At 43.4% G+C, this 19,989-nt stretch overlaps 1 protein-coding gene across 2 annotated transcripts in view; it reads left to right on the forward strand.

Annotated features, from left to right (window-relative positions):
* LOC110528197 (retinoic acid receptor gamma-A) overlaps positions 1–19,989 on the forward strand; it is a 74,433-nt gene that overhangs the window by 44,921 nt on the left and 9,523 nt on the right. Inside the window, exon 1 of one of the 2 annotated variants that reach the window (XM_036983745.1) lies at positions 369–1,031. The exons of the other annotated variant lie outside the window; for it this stretch is intronic. Coding sequence (XP_036839640.1) covers positions 893–1,031 — 139 coding nt within the window. The 5' untranslated portion in view covers positions 369–892. Of the gene's footprint in view, positions 1–368; positions 1,032–19,989 lie in introns of those variants that run through there. 2 annotated transcript variants of the gene reach the window in all.

A 19,989-nucleotide genomic window follows, 5' to 3' on the forward strand; every position in this document is an offset into this window, starting at 1 on the left:
GCTTCTACATCTGCATTTCTTGCTGTTTGGGTTATTAGGTTGGGTTTCTGTAAAGCACTTTGTGACATCTGCTGATGTAAAAAGGGCTTTATAAATACATTTGATTGATGGATTGATTGAGGAGGGGGGGATGATTTTCATTTGAGAAAGGAGGGGGGCTGAGAGAAAGAGAAAGAAAGAATTAAAGGGAGGCATAGTGTTTGTTTTCATTTGTCAAATATGAAGAGAAGAGAAAAGAGGGCAGGAAAGCTGACAGAGAAAATAGGAGCAAGAGAAAGTTTGTGACCAACCTGACTCTGAGAGGCCGTCCCTGGCTCTCTAGGTCCCACCCCCCTCCTCCCTTCTCTTTCTCCCCTGTCTCTGCAGAGAGAACAGGCAGTTGGTTCGCTCCACAGTGTCACTGGCTGTGTGTGAGAGGCCCAGAGAGCTGAGGAGAAGGGGGTGTTTGGATCAGTTACAGCCGCAAAGGAGAGACACTCAGAGGGGAGAGAGGGCTCGAGAGACTGACGACTGAGTGTGAGAGAGAGGGAAGCAGTCTGGAGCTCGAGAGAAAAGCTCAAGAGAAGACCAGAACCAAAGAAAGAAAGCTGTTCAACTCTAAGACCAACATACACACACACACAGAGTGAGAGAGAGAGAGAGAGAGAGAGAGAGAGAGAGAGAGAGAGAGAGGTTGGGGGGTGGAAGGCAGTCGAGGACTTTATCAGAGTGGAACCGACAACAACCACAAGCCTGGAGAGCCAGTCCTTCTCTGAGCTGCTCTTGTTTTGTTCTGTGTGGAAATTCCTTTGAGACGTCACTGCTAGCTGAGCTCAGCTGAACAACCACAGCCAAGAAAGACTGTTGTGGTTGCTTGTCAAACTATAGTGTGTGTGGAGATAGAGCGAGGAGCATGTTTGACTGTATGGAGGCTCTTGCCCCCCGGCCGCTTTTTGACGTGTCCACTCAGGGGGCTTGCATGTTGGGCAAGGCCACCCCCTTCTTCCCTGGTCTGGACCCCTTTGCCTGGGCTGGGATGGCCAGTGTTCAGTGTAAGTGACGTGTTTGCTCTGTCTTCTCTCTTGACTCATCAGACTGTAAAAGCTTGACTGTGTATATGTTGTGTTTGTGTGTGTTTGTGCAGAGCCAGGAGTTTTACACTCCTCATTAGACTGGTGGTGTTATTGTAGTCATCCGGGAGAGCGACTATCCCTGTATGTGTGTGTGTGTGTGTGTGTGTGTGTGTGTGTGTGTGTGTGTGTGTGTGTGTGTGTGTGTGTGTGTGTGTGTGTGTGTGTGTGTGTGTGTGTGTGTGTGTGTGTGTGTGTGTGTGTGAGAGAGAGAGAGTGTGTGTTTGTATGTGTGTCCTTATCAGAGTGCTGGTGTTGTTATCATAGAGCTCTCTCCACAGGAAGAGCCAGATTCCATTGGATTCTCTGTGCCCATTCTCACCCTCCAGTTTGTTTGTTTATGTACTTAGCGTGTGTGTGTGTGACTGTGTATTTATTCATCATCATGTTTGTTTTCTTTCTGAATGACTTCAGATGAAGGATTTAGCTCTCTCTCACAATATGGGCCCCTTGACCTTGTGAGGTGTTAGGAAACTAACAACCAAAGTCAAAATGAAAATTGATCCTTTAAAGGGATCACAAGAGTCCTAATGATGAAAGCCTATAACACATTTCAGTGGAGATCTGGGTAACTGATGCAATGCGAATAACAACATAAAAACATAATTATCTAACTTAAAGGTTCATTTGAGGTTCAGTGTAAGTGACGTGTTTGCTCTGTCTCCTCTCTTGACTCATCAGACTGTAAAAGCTTGACTGTGTATATGTTGTGTTTGTGTGTGTTTGTGCAGAACTGTTAATGAAAAATTAATAGATGCATGAATAAGTAGGAAAGTACGGCTTGACCCAGTAACAACTGAGGCCTTGGGCCCACTCTCTTTCTGGAGGCTTTACCCAGGCCTTGGAGTACAACAGGGCCCTCTCTCTTTCTGGAGGCTTTACCCAGGCCTTGGAGTACAACAGGGCCCTCGCTCTTTCTGGAGGCTTTACCCAGGCCTTGGAGTACAACAGGGTCCTCTCTCTTTCTGGAGGCTTTACCCAGGCCTTGGAGTACAACAGGGCCCTCTCTCTTTCTGGAGGCTTTGCCCAGGCCTTGGAGTACAACAGGGCCCTCTCTCTTTCTGGAGGCTTTGCCCAGGCCTTGGAGTACAACAGGGCCCTCTCTCTTTCTGGAGGCTATGCCCAGTTTTCATTTAACTAAGCAAATCAGTTAAGAACAAATTCTTATTTACAATGACAGTCTACACCAGCCAAACCCAGAGCAATAGTGCGCCGCTCTATGGAACTCCCAATCACAGCCGGTTGTGATACAGCCTGAATTCGAACCAGGCTGTAGTGACGCCTCTAGCACTGAGATGTAGTGCATTAGACCGCTGCGCCACTCGGGAGCCTGTTTAATGCCTGTTTGAGTGAGATGGAGTGAAAGAGAATGGGTGTGAGAAATGAACTGGAGTTGTTATTGTTATGTAGCCTATTTACCCTCACCACTGTATTTCATATGATAATACTCTGTCTCTGGACACATGGAGTTTCTGGCATGCTCATTTGAATATGAAAGATGAGGGGGCCTTGCCATTGGGCTAAAATAATACGTTCCAACCTAGACGTAATACAGTGCCTTGCGAAAGTATTCGGCCCCCTTGAACTTTGCGACCTTTTGCCACATTTCAGGCTTCAAACATAAAGATATAAAACTGTATTTTTTTGTGAAGAATCAACAACAAGTGGGACACAATCATGAAGTGGAACGACATTTATTGGATATTCCAAACTTTTTTAACAAATCAAAAACTGAAGAATTGGGCGTGCAAAATTATTCAGCCCCCTTAAGTTAATACTTTGTAGCGCCACCTTTTGCTGCGATTACAGCTGTAAGTCGCTTGGGGTATGTCTCTATCAGTTTTGCACATCGAGAGACTGAAATTTTTTCCCATTCCTCCTTGCAAAACAGCTCGAGCTCAGTGAGGTTGGATGGAGAGCATTTGTGAACAGCAGTTTTCAGTTCTTTCCACAGATTCTCGATTGGATTCAGGTCTGGACTTTGACTTGGCCATTCGAACACCTGGATATGTTTATTTTTGAACCATTCCATTGTAGATTTTGCTTTATGTTTTGGATCATTGTCTTGTTGGAAGACAAATCTCCGTCCCAGTCTCAGGTCTTTTGCAGACTCCATCAGGTTTTCTTCCAGAATGGTCCTGTATTTGGCTCCATCCATCTTCCCATCAATTTTAACCATCTTCCCTGTCCCTGCTGAAGAAAAGCAGGCCCAAACCATGATGCTGCCACCACCATGTTTGACAGTGGGGATGGTGTGTTCAGGGTGATGAGCTGTGTTGCTTTTACGCCAAACATAACGTTTTGCATTGTTGCCAAAAAAGTTCAATTTTGGTTTCATCTGACCAGAGCACCTTCTTCCACATGTTTGGTGTGTCTCCCAGGTGGCTTGTGGCAAACTTTAAACAACACTTTTTATGGATATCTTTAAGAAATGGCTTTCTTCTTGCCACTCTTCCATAAAGGCCAGATTTGTGCAATATGCGACTGATTGTTGTCCTATGGACAGAGTCTCCCACCTCAGCTGTAGATCTCTGCAGTTCATCCAGAGTGATCATGGGCCTCTTGGCTGCATCTCTGATCAGTCTTCTCCTTGTATGAGCTGAAAGTTTAGAGGGACGGCCAGGTCTTGATAGATTTGCAGTGGTCTGATACTCCTTCCATTTCAATATTATCGCTTGCACAGTGCTCCTTGGGATGTTTAAAGCTTGGGAAATCTTTTTGTATCCAAATCCGGCTTTAAACTTCTTCACAACAGTATCTCGGACCTGCCTGGTGTGTTCCTTGTTCTTCATGATGCTCTCTGCGCTTTTAACGGACCTCTGAGACTATCACAGTGCAGGTGCATTTATACGGAGACTTGATTACACACAGGTGGATTGTATTTATCATCATTAGTCATTTAGGTCAACATTGGATCATTCAGAGATCCTCACTGAACTTCTGGAGAGAGTTTGCTGCACTGAAAGTAAAGGGGCTGAATAATTTTGCAAGCCCAATTTTTCAGTTTTTGATTTGTTAAAAAAGTTTGAAATATCCAATAAATGTCGTTCCACTTCATGATTGTGTCCCACTTGTTGTTGATTCTTCACAAAAAAATACAGTTTTATATCTTTATGTTTGAAGCCTGAAATGTGGCAAAAGGTCGCAAAGTTCAAGGGGGCCGAATACTTTCGCAAGGCACTGTATACTGTAGCAAATGTAAATCCGGGACACTCCAATTAGTATGATATGTTACATTTCATATGGTATGTATTAATTTGTGGATATCAATCATCCATTCCATATAATATGTTGCAATTTGTACAATATGTTACAGATTTTTCAGGGGGGGCTGCATCACCCTCTGACCCCTACTTCCCACGGCTATGCCTCTGATATGCAGTAATGATAAAAAAAGTGGTGTAATAGCCTACACTTTTCTTGATGTTTTAATTATTATGATAGGCTCATGTTTTACCTGTATGGCGTACCCCACTATTTACTCATTTGAGTGCCCCGGATTTACATTTACTATGTTACATTTAGTCTATGAGACCAGGCTGCGTGAAAAGACAGGGAAAATGATTAAAGGTGTTATATTTATCCATTTTATCCAATTGGCCTGCAGACTTTTATGCAAGGCTCTACCCCTTAGCACCTTTTGTTTTGGTTTAATAAAGGCGAGTTCAAATTCATGGCAGTAGGCTACACTGTGTGCTGGTTAGTTTGAGTTCTTCCAGGTGAAAGACCTATATATCTTCTTTAATCGTGAAGACACTGGGGTTTCAGGCGCTGTCAGCCCCCACAGTGTTTCCCTTAAATGAAAACGGATTATCTGTCAAGGGGAGCAAGGCCACAGCCGGTCTCAACTTGCTTAATACAATTGCCAACTTCTGAAGGGACAGAACAACAACATACTACTTACTATACAATTAGCCTATATTTCAACATCGAAACTATGGGCATTCCTTTGGTAACACGTTAGGTCCTATAGTGTCCTTATTGCAGAGTAATTACATTTATGTTTGTGCAAATGTGCATAGTGGCCATCACAACACTTTTCAGTTGAAGAGAACAAGATCTATTTTTCCACAAACACCTTGAACGAATTAAGTTCTGTTTACAAACTAATTGTCTCTTATTGTAGTCTACAGCAGTTGGTTCTCTTCACAAAATACTATCAGTTGTTAGGGAGTTTGAGAAAGAGTGAGAATGAGAACACAGGATATAGGCTACAAAAATTTCCTTTGATAGGTGTGGAGTTGTGTGTGGATGGCCCTGGCGGTGGAGAGAGAAGAGAGAGAGAGCTAGAGCATTGGGTCTTCTTCTTTAGACCGGTGTTCTGTTTCAATCCTCTGTTCCCAATAACTGGCGACGAGGTGTAATTCCCCCACTATATTCACACCGGTTAGCCCTCATTGTTTCTCTTTCAGATGGATGAGCTAGCTATGACTCATCCTCACCTTGCCAAACACGAATTTGATAACGTAAATATTCGGAAAGCTGTAGGTCTTTCTCATATGACACCAGCAGAATAGAATGTTTGGCCTACAGGAGAGCACAAAGTATCAGCACTAGTATCAACACAGCCAACCTGTGTGTGGAGGATCCATCCAGGGGGTAGATTGGAATAGAGTCTCTGTCACAGTGTGGAACTTGATCATGTTACTTCTCTAAATTCTCATAATCTGGGATAGGCATTCAGGGGGCCCTGGGGGGTGTGTGTGGGGGTTTGTGTGCATCTGTGTGTATGTGTGTCTGTGTCTGTGTGTGGCTATCTTTCCTGTTTTTTGTTGTTTTAATGTGAGAGTTCAAGACCTCTCTGCCTCCCTTTGTTTAAATGTCAGAGGTTATGGAGAGAGCACAGACAGGCCAAAGTCAGGACCTGTGTGTGTGTGTGTGTGTGTGTGTGTGTGTGTGTGTGTGTGTGTGTGTGTGTGTGTGTGTGTGTGCGTGCGTGCGTGCGTGCGTGCGTGTGTGTGTGTGTGTGCGCGCGTGTGTGTGTGTGTGCGCGTGCGTGTGTGTCCCTCGTTGCACAATAGTGGGCTTCCTAAAAAATAAAGAGAAAGGGATCATTTTAAACACTACTCAGTATAAAGTAGGCACTGTACTGTACAATGATGAAAGCAACACCAAACAAGTGGAACTGGTGTGAAATGGATTGCTAGCGGTGCGTGCTAGTAAGTGACGTCACTCTCTCTGAGTCCTTGAAATAGTTGTTTCCCTTGCTCTGCAAGGGCCGTGACTTTTGTGGAGTGATAGGTAACGATGATTCGAGGGTGACTGTTGTCGATGTGTTCAGAGGGTCCCTTGTTCAAGCCCAGGTTGGGGTGAGGAGAGGGACGGAAGTAATGTTGTTACATTGATGCTGTTGACCAGTATCACTGGGTGCTGCGGAGAAAGAGGCGGTGGCTTGCTAGGTAGTGGTGCACGCTAGTAGCGTTTAAATAGGTGACATCGATCGCTCTGAGACCTTGAAGCATTTGTTTCCCTTGCTCTGCAAGGGCCACAGTTTTTGTGCAGCGATGGGTTACGGTGCTTTGTGGGAGGCAGTTGTTGATGTGTTCAGAGGGTCCCTGATTCGGACCAGGTTGGGGCGAGGAGAGGGGCGGATACAACACTTACACTGAAGCAACACTGTTACGTAGCATTATTTTGAGTGCTTATGAGTTTGCTGCTGTGTGTGTGTTCATCTCACTGAATCATGCATACAGTCGGGTCTTTGTCTTGTCAGAATCGATAAACATAATGTGTTCGCCTTTAATGAAGGCCTTTAATTATTCAATTATAATTACAAAAGGCTCAATTAAGAGATGAAACTGCCTGCGGTGATGGGCCAGTAAGAAGAGAGGGATGAAAGAGAAGTGAAGGGGGTTTGATCAGGGATTAACATTTACCCCCTAAAATTCCATCACTTCTTCTGTACTCGGGGGGTTTCATCCTTTCAGCAGAGAATACACCAGCATGTCTTCTCTAGGAGTATACCACCATCCCCTGACTCTCTCTGATTCTCCGCTCTCTCCCCTTGATGTCTTATACAAAACCGCCTTGATGGTCATGTAGCCACATCATAGCTACTGTATGTTAGGAAGCTCAGGTGAAATAGGGTTACAACATGCAACATGCAACAATTTCAAAGATGTTATTGAGTTACAGTTTATTTTAGAAAATCAGTCAATTTAAATAAATTCAGACCCTAATCTATGAATTTCACATGACTAGGAATACAAATATGCGTCTGTTGGTCTCAGATACCTTCAAAAAATGCCACCATTTATCTCATGCAGCGTGACAATGGGCCTTAGGATCTTGTCACGGTATCTCTGTGCATTCAAATTGCCATCGATAAAATGCGTTGTCGTCTGTAGCTTATGCTTGTCTATACCATAACCCCACTTCCACCATGGGGCACTCTGTTCACAACGTTGACAAAAGCAAACCGCTCACCCACACAACGATATACACGTCGTCTGTGGTTGTGAGGCTGGCTGGACGTACTGCCAAATTCTCTAACACGACGTTGGAGGCGGTTTATGGTAGAGAAATGAACATTGAATTCTCTGATAACAGCTCTGGTGGAAATTCCTGCAGTCAGCATGCCAACTGCATGCTCCCTAAAAACTTTAGACATCTGTGGCATTGTGTTGTGTGACAAAACAGCACATTTTTATGGCCTTTTATTGTCCCCCAGCACAAGGTGCACCTGTGTAATAATCATGCTGTTTAATCAGCTTCTTGATATGTCACACCTCTCAGGTGGATGGATTATTTTGATAAAGGAAAAATTCTCACTAAGAGAGATGTAAACAAATTTTTGCACAACATTTGAAAGAAATAAGCTTTTTGTGTGTACAATTTTGGGGATCTTTTATTTCAGCTTATAAAACATGGGACCAACACTTTACAAGTTGCATTGATGTTTTTGTTCAATGTAGTTTGACTAAAGTGCTATGGCTTCAGGATGAAACAATATGGTTGAAGATGAACTGCAAGGTGAGCATATTTCAATGGACAGGGAGAATCAAACCTACAATGCAGTATTTAGTAAAGCATAAACACAATTTTTTCATGGTCAAATAAAAAATGCCAAATACTTTTACACTCCTCACAGGTGTATGTTTTAGTTTTCATAATACATTTCCTGTATGCACAAAGGCAGCAGTTTGTAAAGTAAAAAAATACACAAACATACTAGGGCCAGTTTGATTGAATCTGTCTATGACAAGGATAGGGAGACAGAGGGAAATACTATTTGTGAGGTAGATGGTAGCTGAGTGGGTTGAGAGGTAGAATGAGAGAGAATACACCCAGTGTGTGTGTGTGTGTGTGTGTGTGTGTGTGTGTGTGTGTGTGTGTGTGTGTGTGTGTGTGTGTGTGTGTGTGTGTGTGTGTGTGTGTGTGTGTGTGTGTCCGTGCGTGCGTGTGTGCTTCGTGTGTCTGTCCCAGCGCTTAAACGGCCATCCCTCTGTGTGCCTGCACAGATTTCACAGGCCGGTGATGGAATTCGTTAATGGCATTTTATAGCCTGACTTTAGTGGGCAAGGGTACACAGTAAATAATATGGGCTGTCCGTCCCATGGTGCGTCCACTCCTATGGGTCCTACACATTGTCCTGGGATGCCTTTAGGCTGGCCTTCACATAGTGCCACTGGGCCAGGGCCAGGGCCAGTGGAGAAGGACTCCATGTTACACCCCGTCACTTGAACTTGATTATGTCTATGTGTAGTAGTAGTAGTGAAGCCTAGTAGTAGGGTAGTAGTGAAGCCTAGTAGTAGGGTAGTAGTGAAGCCTAGTAGTAGGGTAGTAGTGAAGCCTAGTAGTAGGGTAGTAGTGAAGCCTAGTAGTAGGGTAGTAGTGAAGCCTAGTAGTAAGGTAGTAGTGAAGCCTAGTAGTAAGGTAGTAGTGAAGCCTAGTAGTAGGGTAGTAGTGTATGTTTGAATTGCACTGGAGTTACTAGCTGGATTTTATTCTGATGTGCTATACCAGCCGACCACACAAAATGTATTGATTTTGAGAGACTGATACGTTGATATACTGATTGAGCATTTCACTCTTAAAATGCAAACACAAAGTAGGTTGTCATGGATGCAAGTGAGCTGAAATGCCTTGTGGGTTTCGTAGCTAGGTTATTTGGATACTTGAACCTCGCTCAGTCAGATGAGTGATTTAGTAATTGCGATGACTGAACCACTTTGAAAGAAATGACAAATTGTTTGCCAATTTCATATAGCTCAAACAATCTTCAAAGTAATGGCATTATCTTGGGAAAGTTATTGAGAACCAGTTAGCATGAGGCAGAAGCCAGGCAGCACTGCGTCACCCATTGAAGTGAATAGTCTGTTCCACCTAGTCTTGTTCCATCTTGTTCCATCTTGTCTCAAACTCTTTAATTCCACTCCTTGTTGTGTCACAAGTCTTTCCCATCCATGGCCACAACACATTGCCTTCAATGGTTGGATGTTAGGAAACAATGGGAACATTTGGGAATTCGGTAGTGTATGTGTGTGTGTGTGTGTGTGTCTTAGTGTTGTTGGTTGTCAAGGTGGGTTTAGGAAGGCGTGGCTGTTTGAAGAATGGTGTTGGTCATCTGACAGGAAAGTGCTGTGCTGATAGTAGGGCTAGTTCGAGAGTAGTGGAGATGAGGGGAAATGTTGACTCTGTTTCATCAAAAAAAATTGCAAAATAAAAAGGTTGCTTGATGAGGTGTTGTAAAGAAGAAAGGCTGCCTTGTTTGCAGGCCGCTGAATGAGAGGGGCAATCGCTCACACATCAATCTTCCTATCGGGACATTGCATGTGCTGGACAAGAGGTAGCCTATCGAAAACCACCATCATGTAACTATGAAGCCAAGAGGATATTAACCACAGGTAATTACTATTACCCCCCACCACCCACACAGAGAAGCCCTGCCTTCCTGTCTCTGTTAGGAGAAAAACATGTGGAAGTAAATATTACATTAAAAACACTGCATCAGATTCTGCACAGTTGTATTTATAGAGTTAACATATACAATAGTAAGACATTAATTAGGGCTTTCTGAGTGGGATGATTGCACAAACTCATCCTTGGTAGGTGAACTTGCTGCATTAAACTCCACGTTATATGTCAGTGTGTGTGTGTGCTCTATTTTATTTATTTAACTAGGAAAGTCAGTTAAGAACAAATTCTTATTTACAATGACTGCTGACACCGGCCAAATCCAGACGATGCTGGGCCAATTGTGCAACGCCATATGGGACTCCCAATCAGGGCCAGATGTAATACACCCTGAATTCAATCCAGGGACTGTAGTGACGCCTCTTGCACTGAGATGCAGTGCCCACATCGCTGTGTCATTCTAGTAAGGGTGTGATAATTCCTCCCGGATTGTGTGTGTGCATGCATTGGTGTGCACTTGTGTGTTTGTGTGTGACCCCCTCTTTCCTCTATGTTTGGTGTTTCTGTTTTTATGGAGCCATCTCCTTGACAGTAGCCTGGTTTTATCACAGCCTTTCCTTTCAAAGAGGCTCCCAATGACAGGAAGCACTCTTCCTCCCAACAGGGCAGGAAGGCAGGAGGAGGGAGAGAGGTAGGGAGTGGGGGATATGGGACAGGCCAGGCAGGGGAAAGGAGGTGAGGAAGGAGGGGAGGGGGGGGGGGGGGGGGGTTGCAGGTATTGAACTTAATAACGGCTGATGAAAGGAAGTGCCACTGTTCCACATTTGACAGAAATTTCATCTCCCCGCACACACATATACACAATCAGCATATCCTCTCCTGGGGTTCAGGCCTATCTTTTTCCTATATGTTATCTGTACAAATAGACCTACAACCACCCATTAAATAATTTCAGACATTCATACTGCCCACAGCATGCTCAGTTCAAAGAGTGAGTGGTAATGGTAGAGGATATGGGTTTGAAGACACACATGGGATTTTTTTTCCTGTTTGTTGGTATGTACTGAATGGGATGACTGTTAATGTAGTCTCCATTTTCTCCTTCAGATCAGGCTTAGGTGGTGTGTGTGTGTGTGTGTGTTGTTGTTCCTCTGTTTCACACTGAAAGTAACACTGAAAACCATTACACACATTTCAACATGTTCCTATGTTGAAGCCAACCCACACTCACACATTCCACAGCACATTCCTGAACATTTTGTGAGGCGAGAAGTTATGTAAAATGTGAATTTGCAAACCAAATGAGTCTTTAGAGACCTGATAGCACCATAGATTGGAGCATGGCCAATTTAAAACTGAGCGCCTACAGTCATGATCTGAGATTCCATAATGTTGCCACAACAGAAATCTCTAGAAAATGCCATTGTGTATTTAAGCAATAATGCCTGAGGGGGTGTGGTATATGGCCAATATACCACGGCTAAGGGCTGTTCTTATGCAAGACGCAATGCGGAGTGCCTGGATGCAGGCCTTAGCCATGGTATATTAACCATATGCCACACTCCCTCAGGCATTATTGCTTAAATACACAATGGCATTATCTAGAGATTTCTGTATACCACAAATCCCCGAGGTGCCTTATTGCTATTATAAACTGGTTACCAACGTAATTAGAGCAGTATAAATACATGTTTTGTCATCCCCATGGTATACGGTCTGATTTACACCAGCTGTCAGCCAATCAGCATTCAGGGCTCGAACCAACCAGTTTGTAATGATAATTGCCTAAGAACAGCCCTTAGCCATGGTATATTGGCCATATACCACACCCCCTTAGGCCTTATTGTTTAATTAGAGAACTACATAACGTCATCAGACCTGACCAGGGAAAACTACTATTGCGTATTGCCAAGGTATAACTAGGACATGAGTTTTTTCCTGGTCAGATCACTGGGTTAGGAAAAACTACTGCCCCTAAAACTATTTTGTTGATGATCCAAAATGTGCCTCTTTTAAGGACTATTAGAGAAAAATACAAGGGAAGGCAAACGTAAACAAAATCACAAGGCCACTTTAAGAAATATAGACTTGTGTAGATACTCCATAGTAACATCCCTTTGAGAGGGTCTGTAAGCGCCCTATTCTGGCTGAAGCCCAACCCTGAGACGTCTGAGCTGCCCCTCAGGCGATGCGTCACACTGTCGCCCACACAACCACGCTGAAGACAGAAAATGAAAGGATCCCTTTATCATGGCATACATTCAACACACTGTGTGTGTGTGTGTGTGTGTGTGTGTGTGTGTGTGTGTGTGTGTGTGTGTGTGTGTGTGAACATGTTTAACTATACTTTTGGGGACCAGAAGGCTATTTCTAGGGGGGTTAGGGTTAGTGTTAGAATTATATTAGGGTTAGAATTAGGGTTAGGGTTTAAAGGTTTAGCGTTAGGGGTTAAGGTTAGGAGTTAGGGTTGGGGTTAAGGTTAGGGCAAAGGTAAGGGTTAGGGGTTAAGAAAAATAGGACTTTGAATAGGAATCAATGTGTCCCCTCACCGCACGTTTAGTGAAACAAGACTGTGTGTGCGCACATGCGTATGCTGGATATTTCTCACCTGTAAGATCCAAATGACATACAGTAACCACCATAATTATTGGGACAGTGATTTATTTTTTCTTCTTTTGGCTCTATAATCCAAAAGTTTGTATTTAGTGACATCCATATCAGGTAAACCGTTACAGACTCACAAATATCATATCCCCTCCCCAGAAATGCTAACCTCCCCTTTTATTGTTTAGCATGTCTTGGGGGTATGATGTTTGTCTGTGTTAGCTGTCTCACTCGTCATTATTAAAGATTCATTTCGGATTATCCGTAATCATGGTCCACATTAATGTAGAATCCACATTAATGTAGAAATGTCTAGAAACATATTCTATTCTTATTTACAATAAAAGTGACTCAAAAATGACACAATACATTATTTACCATTAGTTTCTATTGTGCACAAAATAATCTGAAACACATCCAAAACAACAGGAAATGTATCCAACAAATTTGGATGCATTTGCGTGCTGTGAATATGGGAAAAAATAATGAACCTTTTACTACTTTAATGCACATAAGCGAATTTATCCTAATACTTTTGATGTCCTAAAATGGGTGGACTATGTACAAAAGGTGCTGTCATTTGTAAACGGTTCACCCGATATGGTTGAGAAAACCCTCAAATTAAAGTTGATAGTCTGCACAGGATCGGACCCTTTTTCAATTTTCGCCTAAAATGACAAACCCAAATCTAACTGCCTGTAGCTCAGGGCCTGAAGCAAGGATATGCATATTCTTGATACCATTTGAAAGGAAACACTTTGAAGTTTGTGGAAATGTGAAATTAATGTAGGAGAATATAACACTTTATCATCTTTGAAATGCAAGAGAAAGGCCAATATATGACTTAGGAATCTAGGCACCATTTAGATTTTGGCCACTAGATAGCAGCAGTGTATGTGCAACGTTTTAGACTGATTCAATGAACCATTGTATTTCTGTTCTAAGTGTTGTATCAAGACTCCCCAAATGTGCCTAACTGGTTTATTAATACATTTTCAGATTCATAACTGTGCACTCTCCTCCAACAATAGCATGGTATTCTTTCACTGTAATAGCTACTGTAAATTGGACAGTGCAGTTAGATTAACAAGAATTTAAGCTTTCTGCCCACATCAGATATGTCTATGTCCTGGGAAATGTTCTTGTTACTTACAACCTCATGCTAATCAAAATTAGCCTACGTTACCTCAACTGTCCCGCGGGAGGGACACCGCTCCTGTAGAGGTTTTAACCTTATAGTCATTGTTTGAGTTCAAATTTTTGCCAATGACCATCTGGATGATCCAGAGGAGGAATGGGAGAAGGTCATGTGGTCATTGGCAAACTTCAGACAGGCCTGGACATGCACTGGCTTGAGCAGGGGGACCTTGCGTGCGCTACAGGATTTTAATCCATGATGGCGTAGTGTGTTACTAATGGTTTTCTTTGAGACTGTGGTCCCAGCTTTCTTCAGGTCATTGACCAGGTCCTGCCGTGTAGTTCTGGGCTGATCCCTCACCTTCCTCATGATCATTGATGCCGCACAAGTTGAGATCTTGCATGGAGCCCCAGACCGAGGGTGATTGACCGTCATCTTGAACTTCTTCCATTTTCTAATAATTGCACCAACAGTTGTTGCCTTCTCACCAAGCTGCTTGCCTATTGTCCTGTAGCCCATCCCAGCCTTGTGCAGGTCTACAATTTTATCCCTGATGTCCTTACACAGCTCTCTGGTCTTGGCCATTGTGGAGAGGTTGGAGTTTGATTGAGTGTGTGGACAGGTGTCTTTTATACAGGTAACAAGTTCAAACAGGTGCAGTGTACATACAGTGAGACAAAATAGAGCTTTTTGGTCTAAACTCCACTCGCCGTGTTTGGAGGAAGAAGAAGTATGGGTACAACCCCAAGAACACCATCCCAACCGTGAAGCATGGAGGTGGAAACATCAATCTTTGGGGATGCTTTTCTGCAAAGGGGACAGGACGACTGCACCGTATTGAGGGGAGGATGGATGGGGCCATGTATCGCAAAATCTTAGCCAACAACCTCCTTCCGTCAGTAAGAGCATTGAAGATGGGTCGTGGCTGGGTCTTCCAGCATGACAACAACCCAAAACACACATCCGCTGCAACTAAGGAGTGGCTCCATAAGAAGCATCTCAAGGTCCTGGAGTGGCCTAGCCAGTCTCCAGACCTGAACCCAATAGAACATCTTTGGAGGGAGCTGAAAGTCTGTATTGCCCAGCAACAGCCCCAAAACCTGAAGGATCTGGAGAAGGTATGTATGGAGGAGTGGGCCAAAATCCCTGCTGCAGTGTGTGCAAACCTGGTCAAGAACTACAAGAAACATACAGTGCCTTGCGAAGGTATTCGGCCCCCTTGAACTTTGCGACCTTTTGCCACATTTCAGGCTTCAAACATAAAGATATAAAACTGTATTTTTATCTCCGTCCCAGTCTCAGGTCTTTTGCAGACTCCATCAGGTTTTCTTCCAGAATGGTCCTGTATTTGGCTCCATCCATCTTCCCATCAATTTTAACCATCTTCCCTGTCCCTGCTGAAGAAAAGCAGGCCCAAACCATGATGCTGCCACCACCATGTTTGACAGTGGGGATGGTGTGTTCAGGGTGATGAGCTGTGTTGCTTTTACGCCAAACATAACGTTTTGCATTGTTGCCAAAAAGTTCAATTTTGGTTTCATCTGACCAGAGCACCTTCTTCCACATGTTTGGTGTGTCTCCCAGGTGGCTTGTGGCAAACTTTAAACGACACTTTTTATGGATATCTTTAAGAAATGGCTTTCTTCTTGCCACTCTTCCATAAAGGCCAGATTTGTGCAATATACGACTGATTGTTGTCCTATGGACAGAGTCTCCCACCTCAGCTGTAGATCTCTGCAGTTCATCCAGAGTGATCATGGGCCTCTTGGCTGCATCTCTGATCAGTCTTCTCCTTGTATGAGCTGAAAGTTTAGAGGGACGGCCAGGTCTTGGTAGATTTGCAGTGGTCTGATACTCCTTCCATTTCAATATTATCGCTTGCACAGTGCTCCTTGGGATGTTTAAAGCTTGGGAAATCTTTTTGTATCCAAATCCGGCTTTAAACTTCTTCACAACAGTATCTCGGACCTGCCTGGTGTGTTCCTTGTTCTTCATGATGCTCTCTGCGCTTTTGACGGACCTCTGAGACTATCACAGTGCAGGTGCATTTATATGGAGACTTGATTACACACAGGTGGATTGTATTTATCATCATTAGTCATTTAGGTCAACATTGGATCATTCAGAGATCCTCACTGAACTTCTGGAGAGAGTTTGCTGCACTGAAAGTAAAGGGGCTGAATAATTTTGCACGCCCAATTTTTCAGTTTTTGATTTGTTAAAAAAGTTTGAAATATCCAATAAATGTCGTTCCACTTCATGATTGTGTCCCACTTGTTGTTGATTCTTCCAAAAAAAATACAGTTTTATATCTTTATGTTTGAAGCCTGAAATGTGGCAAAAGGTCGCAAAGTTCAAGGGGGCCGGATACTTTCGCAAGGCACTGTATGATCTCTGTAATTGCAAACAAAGGTTTCTGTACCAAATATTAAGTTCTGCTTTTCTGATGTATCAAATACTTATGTCATGCAATAAAATGCAAATTAATTACTTAAAAATCATACTTTGTGATTTTCTGTATTTTTGTTTTAGATTCCGTCTCTCACATTTGAAGTGCACCTATGATAAAAAATTACAGACCTCTACATGCTTTGTAAGTAGGAAAACCTGCAAAATCGGCAGTGTATCAAATACTTGTTCTCCCCACTGTACATGCCCCTCTGAAGTTTGCCAGTGAACATCTGAATGATTCAGAGGACAACTGGGTGAAAGTGTTGTGGTCAGATGAGACCAAAATGGAGCTCTTTGGCATCAACTCAACTCGCCGTCTTTGGAGGAGGAGGAATGCTGCCTATGACCCCAAGAACACCATCCCCACGGTCAAACATGGAGGTGGAAACCTTATGCTTTGGGGGTGTTTTGCTGCTAAGGAGACAGGACAACTTCACCGCATCAAAGGGACGATGGACGGGGCCGTGTACCGTCAAATCTTGGGTGAGAACCTCCTTCCCTCAGCCAGGGCAAATCTGTGGAGGGAGCTGAAGGTTCGAGTTGCCAAACATCAGCCTCGAAATCTTAATGACTTGGAGAAGATCTGCAAAGAGAAGTGGAACAAAATCCCTACTGAGATGTGTTCAAACCTGGTGGCCAACTACAAGAAACATCTGACCTCTGTGATTGCCAACAAGGGTTTTGCCACCAAGTACTAAGTCTATGTTTTGCAGAGGGGTCAAATACTTATTTCCCTCATTAAAGCACCGTAATTTGCTCCGGTGGCGTCTTAATGCTATGTCTGACCCTGTGAAACAACATATTTCAATGCAGTGTATGTGACAATAAAAACATTGGTATTGGACTAAAGGAGCCAAACGTTACTCTTTAGTCCAATGACCTTACAGGTTCTGTTTAAAGGGGGCATTGGCTCTAGAAGCCAAAACAGCCAAATACTCCATCTAAACATGAATCGATTCTCAGTTGTGATACGGTTCTAAAAACATAAATCCCTCTACTTTCACTTCACATCAAAATAATTTCACAAATGCAAAATACACACTTACTGTTTTGACTGGTTTTAACACAGCTGCAGCCGACAGTATTTTTCAGTGACAATATGTCTTCCATTTACACACAGGTGTTTGGGGAAGCATATGGCTAATTAGAACAGGTAATCCTCCATCTGTAACATGTTAATATGGCCATGATGGAACCCTAACCCTATAACGGTGTGTTTAAATTGAATTTTTTTACAATTTTTATTATTTCTTGCCGATATGAAAGATAAGGTCCTTATGCTTCCAAAACCGTACCTCAAGCAATGCGTGTTAATGTTCAGACCGAGTGTCGTGGTTCTTACAAAACTCCCCCCAAAGAAGACAGTTCCATCCAATGACTCTTATGTGTAATGGAATGGAACTATGAGTCATGATAAAGGATATTGGTAGCTAGTACTAATGCTATTGGTCGTGGTGGTAGTAGACTGTTAGGCTACTGGTAGCTGGTGCTAATGGTAGTGGTGGTAGTATACTGTTAGGCTACTGGTAGTTATAACTAATGGTAGTGGTGGTAGTATACTGTTAGGCTGTTGGTAGTTAGAACTAATGGTAGTGGTGGTAGTATACTGTTAGGCTACTGGTAGCTGGTGCTAATGGTAGTGGTGGTAGTATACTGTTAGGCTGTTGGTAGTTAGAACTAATGGTAGTGGTGGTAGTAGACTGTTAGGCTACTGGTAGCTGGTGCTAATGGTAGTGGTGGTAGTATACTGTTAGGCTGTTGGTAGTTAGAACTAATGGTAGTGGTGGTAGTATACTGTTAGGCTGTTGGTAGTTAGAACTAATGGTATTGGTAGTGGTGGTCTTACAAGCAAGGTCAAAGCTAAAGGGTCAGAGTTTTATTCCACCTCTCTACCTACTGGGAGCCCTCTGTCCTCTTAACTCCCATATATTTCACCCTCTCTTTTTCTCTCTTAATTTGTCTCCTCTTCTTTTATTAGATTATTCCCTTTTCTCCTCTTTTTGAAGTCTTGCCACTTGTTAAACGCAGGCCCCAGTGTGAGAGAGGGGGTTGGAAGGGGGTCGAGGAGGAGGGGTAGGGGTGTGTAGAGGTCCCCATTTGGGGCAGAGCTGTTCTATCCATTCAAGGTGGCAGCCCCATTTTTGTATTTAAAAAATTATAATAATAAGGGGCAGGGATGCAAGAGTTCAGCTGTTGGTGTGAATGGCTATCCAAGGTGACTGGATCCCAATAAAGAGGTGGTCGGCCTGGTCGGGGGCCTCCTTCCCAGCCCAGACACAGCCTTTATAGGTCAGCTTATGAGCCTGGGCCTCTATTAAACCCTGGCCAGCCTGCGCTGAGGAATTTAGGGCCAAGAAACAAGAGAAAACAGGGGGTTTCGGGGATGGCCATGGGGAGGTGAATTTGGGGTGACTGAAGGTGAAAGTTGAAAGGCATGTTAGAGAGGATTGGTTTGGGGGCTTGGTCAGTGAATGTGGATAAATGTATGGGTATATGAGCTTTTTGACCATTTATAAATGTATGTGTGTGTGTATATCTATGCAAATGTATGCTGATGTGTTTTGTCTGTGAAGTCAGGAAAAAACCCAGTGCATTTTAAGTTATATTTAGTAGCTAGATTGTGCAAAGACCTGAAATAGTCTGATGAAAAAGGTGAAAAAACAATTTTTTTCCAGACATGGACAAAGGTTTCGCTCATCTGGGGTCCATCGGTGTCATGTTGTCTCTGTGTATAAAAATGTTTGTCTGTGGCAAAGCAAATTATATTATATTGTGGTGCATTTTCCCCCTGCAACACAGAAGGGAGGGACAGAGGGAGACAGCAGAGTCTCATAAACAATTCAAATTAAATCAAATTTTATTGGTCACATACACATGGTTAGCAGATGTTAATGCAAGTGTAGCGAAATGCTTGTGCTTCTAGTTCCGACCGTACAGTAATATCTAACAAGTAATCTAACAATTCCACAACAACTACCTTATACACACAAGTGTAAAGGAATGAATAAGAATATGGACATATAAATATGTGGATGAGCGATGGCCGAACGGCATAGGCAAGATGCAGTAGATGGTATAGAGTACAGTATATACACATATGAGATGAATAATGTAGGGTATGTAAACATTATATAAAGTGGCATTGTTTAAAGTGACTAGTGATACATTTATTACATCCAATTTTTTATTATTAAAGTGGCTAGAGATTTGAGTCAGTATGTTGGCAGCAACCACTCAATGTTAGTGATGGCTGTTTAACAGTCTGATGGCCTTGAGATAGAAGCTCAGTCCCAGCTTTGATGCACCTGTACTGACCTCGCCTTCTGGATGATAGCGGGGTGAACAGGCAGTGGCTCGGGTGGTTGTTGTCCTTGATGATCTTTTTGTCCTTCCTGTGACATCAGGTGTAGGTGTCGTGGAGGGCAGGTAGTTTGCCCCCGGTGATGCGTTGTGCAGACCTCACTACACTCTGGAGAGCTTTATGGTTGTGGGCGGAGCAGTTGCCGTACCAGGCGGAGATGCTCTCGATTGTGCATCTGTAAAAGTTTGTGAGTGTTTTTGGTGACAAGCCAAATTTCTTTAGCCTCCTGAGGTTGAAGAGGCGCTGTTGCCCCTTCTCCACCATGCTCTCTGTGTGGGTGGACCATTTCAGTTTGTCCGTGATGTGTACGCCGAGGAACATAAATCTTTTCACCTTCTCCATTACTGTCCCGTTGATGTGGATAGAGGGGTGCGCCCTCTGCTGTTTCCTGAAGTCCACGATCATCTCCTTTGTTTTGTTGATGTTGAGTGTGAGGTTATTTTCCTGACACCACACTCCGAGGGCCCTCA

This window comes from Oncorhynchus mykiss, chromosome 7 (assembly GCF_013265735.2).
Source record: "Oncorhynchus mykiss isolate Arlee chromosome 7, USDA_OmykA_1.1, whole genome shotgun sequence".
Lineage (NCBI taxonomy): Eukaryota > Metazoa > Chordata > Actinopteri > Salmoniformes > Salmonidae > Oncorhynchus > Oncorhynchus mykiss.